At 50.5% G+C, this 9,478-nt stretch overlaps 2 protein-coding genes across 2 annotated transcripts; one reads left to right on the forward strand and one right to left on the reverse strand.

Moving 5' to 3' along the window:
* Positions 1-1,975: 1,975 nt before the first annotated feature.
* On the forward strand, positions 1,976-4,515 carry LOC119334976 (protein NEOXANTHIN-DEFICIENT 1-like). Its single transcript, XM_037607314.1, has 9 exons — positions 1,976-2,247; positions 2,355-2,502; positions 2,576-2,622; positions 3,066-3,120; positions 3,225-3,263; positions 3,348-3,507; positions 3,743-3,815; positions 3,894-3,950; positions 4,071-4,515. The coding sequence occupies exons 1-9, from the start codon at positions 2,180-2,182 to the stop codon at positions 4,309-4,311; spliced, it is 888 nt and encodes a 295-aa protein (XP_037463211.1). The 5' UTR covers positions 1,976-2,179; the 3' UTR covers positions 4,312-4,515.
* Positions 4,516-4,660: 145 nt separating this feature from the next.
* On the reverse strand, positions 4,661-6,378 carry LOC119350373 (myb-related protein 308-like). The gene is made up of 3 exons (XM_037618238.1): positions 6,306-6,378; positions 5,580-5,727; positions 4,661-5,386 (listed from the first exon to the last, which is right to left on the reverse strand). Exons 1-3 carry the CDS (start codon positions 6,376-6,378, stop codon positions 4,747-4,749), a joined length of 861 nt encoding a protein of 286 aa, XP_037474135.1. The 3' UTR covers positions 4,661-4,746.
* Between the last annotated feature and the right edge of the window lie 3,100 nt (positions 6,379-9,478).

The raw sequence follows: 9,478 nt of genomic DNA on the forward strand, positions 1-9,478 counted from the left end.
GGACTACCTCTGTCTATTTCCTGGTGGTGAGGCCCTATCGCAGTGGTGCGTTGGGCCGGCGGTCGCGGAGGGTGTTCCAGACCGCCGCTGGACTCTGACTTCGGCTGGATCCACTTGCCCAGACTCGACGGTTCAAGTAGGCAAGACCCGCCTTCACGGATTGCCCTTGTGGTTGATCCATCTAGGCGCCCGACAATTAGATCCGTGGCGTGTGCTGTCTCCGAGCGGGCGCGAGTTGCAAGGTCGGGGTTTCAGTGGGAGTCGGAGTTGCGTTAGCACGGCAGCGGGGTGGTCGGTTGCGTGCTTGCGGCTCATCACCATGTACGGTGGGTGAGGTTGGATCTCTAGAGCAACTGGAGCGGCGGCTTCAGATGGTGGGCAAGGCGATGCCTTTCCGGCGGGTGTCGTCTTGCGGGTGCCAGTGTGTTACCATGGCCGTATGGGTGGTGATGTGGCTCACATGGGAGGCGTCCGACGTGTGGTGGTGGTCGTCATGTCCACCTCTATCCGGTCCTTGGTGACGTATGATTCTCTCCCCGTCTTGCTGTGGCTGATGGACTTGGGTTCTGGGGTTCCTGTCCTGGGTGAAAACTCTGCCTGATTATATCGGTGCCGGTGAAGGCGATGCTCTTGAGTATCGCTCCCCTTCCTGGAGGCGTCATCGTAGGTATCATCCTCCACCCTAAGCTCTGGGTGAAAACCCTTGGTTTGGCGTTTGCCAGACCGGGGTGGGGGCCTTGCGGCGTCGTTCCTTCCTTGGAGTCTCTGTCTCGAGAGCAAAGGTCTCATTTAGCCGGTCATCGAGGTTGGGTTTCTTGCACGACAACTTCATCTTTGTGCCGATGGTTCCTTGCTTCGACGGTGGTGATCTTAAGAGGATCAAGGTCCGACAAGGTGGTTGTACTCGGAGACCACCCTTTGGGTTCTTGGCGTTAGTTTCAATCTAGGCTCTAGGGTGTTGAGCATTTCCATCGTCCGAAAGTGCGGCGCCCTTCGAGTTGGGGGCTCCTTTCGACGATGGAATTGGATGGTGTTGTTGTGCGAGTTGCCCAAACGATGGCGATGCACGGCCTCTGTTGACGGCTGATATCCTTCTCGAGCTAGCCTCATTCTTCCTCCGGTCCTCTGATCATGGTTGGGGCTCCAATGCCTCATTGCTTCTGTGTCTGAGCTTTGTTGTTGCTCCTGAGCACCCTTGTATCTTGCCTGTGTTTTTTTCTTCTTCTCCTTTTCTCTTTATTGTGTGGTGTTGTGTTGTATCGTTTGTTGTAAGGGCTTTATTAATATAAAGCAGGACGACAACCTTCTTTCTAGGAAAAAAGGAGCAGGAACGAACGAGCGAGGACGAAATAGATCAAGCTCGTCGGGTACTCGGGTTGGGTCGAGCAAGGTTAATAGAAGATTAGATTATTATTATTTTTTGCAAAAATGCCACAGTGGTATCCATGCCATTTCTCTGTTTATTGAGAAAACAAAGTAATGTGGGGGCAAACGATTAAGCGCCCAACAAATATCGGGCAAATGACCAAACACCCCCGGTATCATGTGAAGCAATTTGTGAGGCATCCTCTGAAAATCTACTGCACATGGATCATGGTTATCCGCAGAGAAATCAATCAATATTCTTGTCAAATGCTCGTCGCCGGCCGGTGCATCCCCCTAGCCGGTGCCGGTGACTTGCACCTGCACCTGCACCTGCACGCGTGACGCAGTTTACCATCCCAACCAAGCAGCCACACAAGAAACACAGTGCCGTCCCTTTCCCCATGTCACTGTCACTCTCACTCGAGCCACGGAAACCGCAGCAGCAAACGGCCGCCAGCCACACACACCTCCGGTATCAATCAGGCGCTCAGTCAGTCGATGGGGCCCTTCCATGGATCTCCACGGTGAAGTGATGATGACATCACCGTCGCCCCCCAGCCTCTAAACCAGCGCCCTCTGTACACCGGATAAGGCTCGAGATCCCCTGCACCCGCAGCATCCCAGGCATCACTTCATTACTAAAACATCATTCATCGCCAGCTTCCTTCCTCCTCGCTTCCTTCCTCGCATAGAAAACCCAAGCTGCTTTGCTCCGCTGGTCCCCTCCCTTGCCCAGCTCTTCTTCAGCCGCTTGATCAAACCACTGGTCAGTGCCTGGCTTCTCGTTCTCGCACGGCCGCCGCTGCATCCATCCATGGAGGCCGAGGACGGCAAGCCCGCCGCCGGGTACCGGCACGGGCCGCCATGGGTGTTCAAGGGCAGGCAAGTGCCTCCTCTTCTTTTCTCTCCCGCTCACCATGGATGGCCAGGGCGGCGGCGTGCGGCGGGGCGCGGGCGACTGACTTTTTTGGTGTGCGTGTGCGTTGCAGCGCATTGTACCAGCTGCATTTGGTGAAGGCGGCGACGGCGCGGGCGTTCGTGCCCAAGGAGCTGCGCCTGGTGGAGGCCTTCGGCTACACGCTCGGCGGCATGTTCCTGGCGCGCTACCACGACAGCCCCGCCGGACAGTTCGACGAGGTCATCATCATCTTCATCCCCTCCCTGCTGCCCCGTTTTCCCGTACGTTTTTCTGACGAGCTTTGCTTGGCAGCTCGTGGTGATCGCCGGCATTGTGTGGAACCCGCCGACTTCTTGCGCGTGAGTTGCTCTTCTTCTTCTTTTGTCCTAGTTTAATCGCTTCTAATTCCACTAGTGAGTGATTGCCTGCTTGGGGAATGCGAATAGAATCGATCAACTGGCACAACTTGCATTACAAAACAGGCAGATATCAATCTGGAGCCTTTCACTTCATTGTAAACAACGCCCACTTGATCAGTTCACTGTGCTTGAGCTCCACTTGTGTTAAACCAGCAACCATTAATTATCTCATCCGCTCGCTGTGCTTGCTCCCTCTGGCATGGACAACCGTGCTGCCTATCTGTAATCCATTTGGACTAACCCTCTGACTTACCCGAGCGATGCCTAAGATAACTTGCTTAATCAGTGATGCCATCTATCCTCTTCAGTTTTTCTTTTCATTAAGAAAGAAAGCGGTCGTAGTTGTGCGCTCTGCTGATTTGCTGTCCGAACCTGTGTAACAGTTGGGCTGCCCGGGTGCTAGTAAACAGCGCTGAAGCCTGCCGGCATGGACGCAAGGTGCCAAACTGCCAACAGTGTCCATCTATGATTCCTTCCCGGTTCAGGCCAATTCTTCTCTGCTGGTACTATTTTCCTAATCAATGTCACTGTCGCTAATGCAGGAAGTAGGGCTTCCAAGCCATGTCGCGGCATTCTCACAGGTACACATAGCACTTTTAATTACCATTAGCTTTTACAAATGTTTAAGAGATTTGTAACATGAACTTTGCTCACATGGAGGATAGACCGAAGCTTCTGTGCTCAGAAATAAACCAAACAACTTCCTCAACATTCTCGGAATGGGTTCAGGCTTCTCCAAGCAAGAGAATTACCGCAGGGTCGAGATCAAGGAGGCCTCGGGATCGTCATCAAGGCATTTGTGCAACATCAGCCTGCCGCTGAACGGTAATTTATAACTTGTTCTACGTTAAATGCATCAACTCTTATGATCTACTCCTCTTTTTACTGGAATGATTTTGAAGTCTGAATGACTACTTTACTGGAATGCATCTTACAAGGTCAAGTTACAAGCCTTATCGTACAACATGTCTTAAGAATTTCAACTTTAAAATCTCTGGGTTTTCTTTTTGGAACTTCACCTTTTTAATTCAGTGCCATGTTTCACTCACTAATTATGCAGAAGCGTCAAGAGCATCACATAAACGCAACAAGTGGATGGGTCCGGCAATCAAAATGTCACTCCCAAGCTTCAGGTTGGTTTTTTAAATCCACAGTGGTTCCTTCCATGGCTCAAAACAAAACCTGAACTGAACTTGTGCTGTGGATTTCAGCGGCCAGACAGAGGACCATCCTGAGCTTCTCAAGTACTCCTGCAAAGTAGAGTGCAGGTGGTTGCACTCCTAAATTCTTAGCATATGCCCTCAGATGCACATTGCTCTTTTATGTGCCTTTCTAACCATGTGTGTGTGTGTGTGTGTGTGTGTGTGTGTGTGTGTTCTCTTGCATAGGGTGCGGCCGGTGAGCCCAGCTAATATCTGGAGCCCTAAAACCGCTGAACCAGAGGAGTGTTCTGACGGCAGGAACAGCAGCACCGGATCCGATTCAGACGCGCAAAGGCAAAGCCTCCTGGTCTTGCTATCCAGGCCCATCTTGGCTCTGGAGTTCAGCTCCCTGCGGATGCACGTCGATGCGCCGAAAGTTGTTGCTCCGCACCCGAAGAAGAAGGAAGTTAGATACTCGAGCACCTGAATCTCATATGTCAGACCATGGTTCAGAGTTCTGATCTGACCAGTAGACTTGGGCGCCATTCATCGATCTGTTGTTCTTTCATTTGTTCATAGGTTGCAAGTAAGAGTATGCAGCTGGATACTATGAAGCCTGCTTGCTGAATTCATTCATAGTTTGGCATAGATTGGTTTATATGAGAAACAGCAACAGGGGATACTTTTATCAGAACATTTGCAGTTACTAGATATACACGAAAATATGCGCGAATTACTAGATATACACGAAAAGCAGCTGTTCCAGAATTAGATTAGCATATGGTCTTCAAATTTCAGAATAACAGAGTCACTCATGTACCCAACGCTCAATCCTAACAACTACAGTAAGTGTCAAACTCTGACCTTAAATACAGCTACTCCTGAATCGGCTTAATCCCATTTCGTTGCTGCTACGCTAAGATCAGTGGTCAAAGTAGGAGAGGAGGCTATCGATGTCGTCGAAACCGGCAATGTGAGGCAGATCCAAGGCGATGCAAGGAAGTTCCGGCAGCTCCATGAGCCCCAGGGGGAGCGGAGACATGGGGCAGCAGCCCACGTCCATCTCCTCGCTGGTTTCATCAGCGGGCGGTGGCGGCGTCCGCGGTTCCATCTTCACAGGCCCGCTGACCGGGACCGCCGCGATCGGCTCCTCGTTCGCGGCGTCGGCGGGCAGCGGTGTCGGTTGGGCTCGCGCTTGCACCGGCGAGCCGGCTGAGACGACGCCGGCGTGGCTCGACGAGGACCCTGCCGTGGCGCTCGCCTCGTTGACGTTGTACGCGACCAGCGGGAGGTCCCGCGCCGTGGTGGCGCTGTTCTCCTCGTTGCACACGACCAGCGGGAGGTCCCGCGCCGTGCCGCTAGTGCTCTCCTCGTCATAGACGACCAGCGCGAGGTCCAGGCTCGTGGCGTCGGACGACGTGCTCGTGCCGCCGGTGCGGCGGCGGCGGCGGCGGCTCCTCGCCGCGCGGGGGCGGGGGAACCGCTTTTTGAGCGTGCTGTTCCAGTAGTTCTTGATGGCGAGGTCCGTCCTCCCGGGGAGCTCGGCGGCGATGACGGACCAGCTGTTCGATCAAATGCCAACAGGAGCAGGTCAGTGAACCAGCGACGGAATGCAACAACACTCAGCACTTGCAGAAGATGAGGTTTGAAAAAATTGATCTGAGCAATAAACCAGTGCACATTTCATCTGATTATCAAGCGGTCGAGACTGGAAAGCAGAGCAGTTGAGATGGGTTCGGTGCGAGGCTCACTCACCAGCTTCCTTTCTTTCTGTACATCTCGCAGATGATCTTGTCCTCCGCCGGCGTGAAGTTGCCGTGTTTCAGCCCCGGACGGAGGTAGTTCAGCCACCTTGAACGGCAGCTCCGGCCGCAGCGCCGAAGCCCTGCGATCCACCAACAAACTTCGCTCAGGAATTATGATTCAAAAAACAGTGGCGAGTGTGATGATTTGCTTATGCGACGCTTTGCCATGATCATATCGAGAAAAATGAGAGAGCAAATTAATCGTCTTTGTCTACTACACTATTGGTTTTTCTGAAGGAATCGGGCGCAGACCAACTCCTGACTGAAATATTGCTAGTATGAAAATTTGTAAGAAACTTTCCAAGCAACTGTCCGGGGCATGATCAAATTAATACTGAGAGTAGTAATTGATGTATTGCAGATCTATGCAGAAATCATAAAAGTTGGGAAAATCTCTGCAGTCTTAGCTGCACATGCATAAGGAATTGCAGTAAAAAAACATTGTTGCGTGCCTATATACTTCGATTACGCAAACAACGCCGTAAGAAACAACATAAATCATTTGCAAGCATAACAAACTACAATGCGCTTTCTACTTATTTACTTTAAAAATAAAATGTGCGGGAGTAGATTGATTTATCGGCACTATCAAGAACTGAAACAGATGCGGATGCATGCAAGGGCAGCTGTCGAAGAGAAATCAGACCTAAAGTATTGGATAATCCCTGCCAGCTACAGCCAATGCCATACTTCTCAATGTGGTTTTTGATCAGATTGTCTTCTTCCTTGGACCACTTGCCCTTCTTCATGCTCCCCTTCATTGGACTGGGTTTTTTCTTGTCGCCTGGAGGGGCTCAGGATTTCAAATGAAAGGCACAGGGACTTAACTTGTATAAATACCTGTACTCTTGTACTGAGAAATACCAAATGTGTGATGGATGAGTATTTGTTTATATTTACCACGTGGTAATATCTGTACTCATTCTTGTCTTATTGGTTTGTCTTGTGTTAAAACCAACTATTCCCCGTTCTCCAAAGAGAGAGGGAGAGAAGAAAAGGGGGTGAATGAAAGGTGAAAGGTAAAGTGGGAAAAAAAACTCCTGATTCCGCCGCGTGATGAGACTGTAGAAGTAAAAAAGGTTAAAAAGATAAATACGTATGGCATCAGGTGTTAAGTAAATTCTTCTTGTTTTCTGCCAGGGCAGGGTGAGGGTGGGTACCTATGGTGTGAGGTTGGTTAAATGCCTGCAGTGAATAAAATTCTCACCGCAGTAGTTTGAACTGCAAAAATAAAATTCTCCGTTGGTCTTCTCTCCTACTGTGAGCTCTCCGTTGCACTTGAGAAAGAGTCCTGGAATTCGGGATGCCTTGTGACATGGACTGGAGAAAGTGTGGAGATGCTCAATTTGAAGTGAAGCGATGCCTTTTAGCTCGTACATTTCATCTTTTATTTTTTCCTTTTTCTGGTACGATTTCAGAATATTTAGCTGAATCGTAGATTGGCAAAAGTGTGGAGATGCCCAAACTGAAGTGATGCATAAAGTCTTATCTTTGTTAATCCCTCCATCCCATAATATAAGAACATTTTTGACACTTTTTTTCTCGAATACACGCGAGTGTGCGTATCGTTCATTAAAGGAGAAGGGGGAAAGACTCTCCAAAATCCACGCGGGCTACAATAATTACAAAGTTCCCGAGTCCACCGAGCACTAACTTATATTACATACTACTCACTAGTTGTCCGCTTACTACCTAGCTCTTCGAAGCCCCTAATGTCATCTTTAAACATTCCAGCTTTCGCCCAGAGCCTCCCTTCCTCAAATAGTCGCTCTTTGACTCGTGTCAGAGAAACCGGAGCCTCATTGAACACGACATCGTTTTGATGCTTCCAAATTATTCACAAGGCGAGGATGCATTTAGCCCTAGTTGATTTCCTGCCTCTCAGATCCCGATCCTGCCTTACGCACCAAGCACTCAAAGATTTATTCTGTAACGGCTCCAACTCCCGAAGTCCTGTTGTTCGGCTCATCTCATGCCAAACTTGCCGTGCAAACACACAGCCAAGCAGAAGGTGCTGCAAAATTTTTTCCTGTTGGTCACAGAGGGGGCACGCATCCTGATGAGGAAGACCTCGTCTGGCCAAACGATCGAACGTCCAACATCTGTTTTGGATCGCTAGCCAGAGGAAAAAGCGGCAGTGCAGCGGTGCCCTTGACTTCCAAGTAAACGTAGCAGTTGGTGACGCTTTGAGGCCCATAAAATCTGCCGCATAAGCCGATCGTGCAGAAAAATTCCCATTTGGCTCCCAGGCCCAAGAAGATGTGTCTTCTTCTCCTTCTACTAGCTGGTGATAGAATAAATTCGAGGCACTCCGTCGATCATTCAAGGATCAAGCAATCACACGAGCACGACACCGAGATTTGTTAACGAGGTTCACCGATATGGCTACATCCCCGGGGCCTGACTATGGACGCTCCTCCCCATGACACCACTATAATACCGCACCCGGTCGCCCTGGACACCGGCACATGCCTTCGGCTTCCCCTGCGTTCCGGTGCTATTATGTTGGCATAGATTACATCGTGTGTCTATCCCCGCTATATAAGAGAGGCCTAGGATACAAGTGTCCTACTTGACACGACTCCATACCCTGTAAACACAATACAACTACAATTCCAACTGTAACCTACCTTGTACACAATATTCGACACAACTCCAACAAACTCCACCTTGGCGAATATTCTCCACCACCTTGAGTTCGTCAATGCATCAAACTTTCATGTACATTGGACTTGAGCTTATCCCATGAGCACCGCTGCTACTCCAAAGACTCCATATGACTCCACCTGCAACTTGTAGTTCCTTCTTTTCTTGACCACAGTCAACACTCGAGCAAAATCAAGTTCCACATTACTCTAGTTTGCACTCCCAACTTCCAGAGTGTCAGTCCATCGCCATCACACACTGATCACTGACCTGCGTGAAAGTGAACAACTCACATATTGGGTGTCACACAAAAGAGTTACCTGAACTCAACATCACCGCTCCTTTCTTGACCGCCTGTCTGAAACTTGAAAGAATTTCACCATTGCTTGTAGTCATCCCGAGTCAAATTCGCAGTTGTCTCACCACATGTATGACCACCAGAGCCCTGGCCTGTCTCCATGCCCCGTGCGCACTGCACGCCTCGCCGCTATTACTGCGTCGAGCCTCCGCTGTCCCGGTCGAGTCTCAAGGGTCGCGAGACCACACCACTCAACCCCCACTGCAGAGTACCACCGGTCATCACCGACCGATGACGAGTTTCACGCTTCCATCAGACCACTGGGCTCCAGTTCGAACTACGTGCCACTCGCTTTTCCCATCCGCTGAATAGGCTTCGATTCTCTGGATCCTTACACCGTAGCCCCTCAATCCAGCTCCACCTTCAACATGACTCCATGGTAGATAATCAGTCCACCCCGCGCCCCGTCGACTTCAAGCTCACATGTGCACCGTCTTGAATCAACCCCGCGCCATAGTCTTGTCGAAGCCACACAAGCACTCGGACCTGCGCCACGTGTTTCCACGCCCAGAAGTCGGTCACCATCAGCATCACGCTCCTACATCGTCGTCGCCGATCCCACCACCGTCTTCTGTATCAACCGACTTACGTCGATCCGTCAGACTGCGCAGTCCGACCCAGCCGAACTCGTTCGACTGTATGACACGCTCAAGGCTCTCGAATCGTCTTCCACGAAATTTCCATCCATCACCTAATAATTCCATCTTAGCTGACGTGACTTCCTGCAACGCCTTCAAGCATCTCTATTGCGCCTAACAAATTTTTTCACCTTTGTCTACCATAACCCAAGGTTTCCAGTCCAATCAACATCTCCATCTCAAACCTGGTACCCGTTGGCGCCATAG

This window comes from Triticum dicoccoides, chromosome 1B, assembly GCF_002162155.2.
Source record: "Triticum dicoccoides isolate Atlit2015 ecotype Zavitan chromosome 1B, WEW_v2.0, whole genome shotgun sequence".
NCBI classification, from domain to species: Eukaryota; Viridiplantae; Streptophyta; class Magnoliopsida; order Poales; family Poaceae; genus Triticum; species Triticum dicoccoides.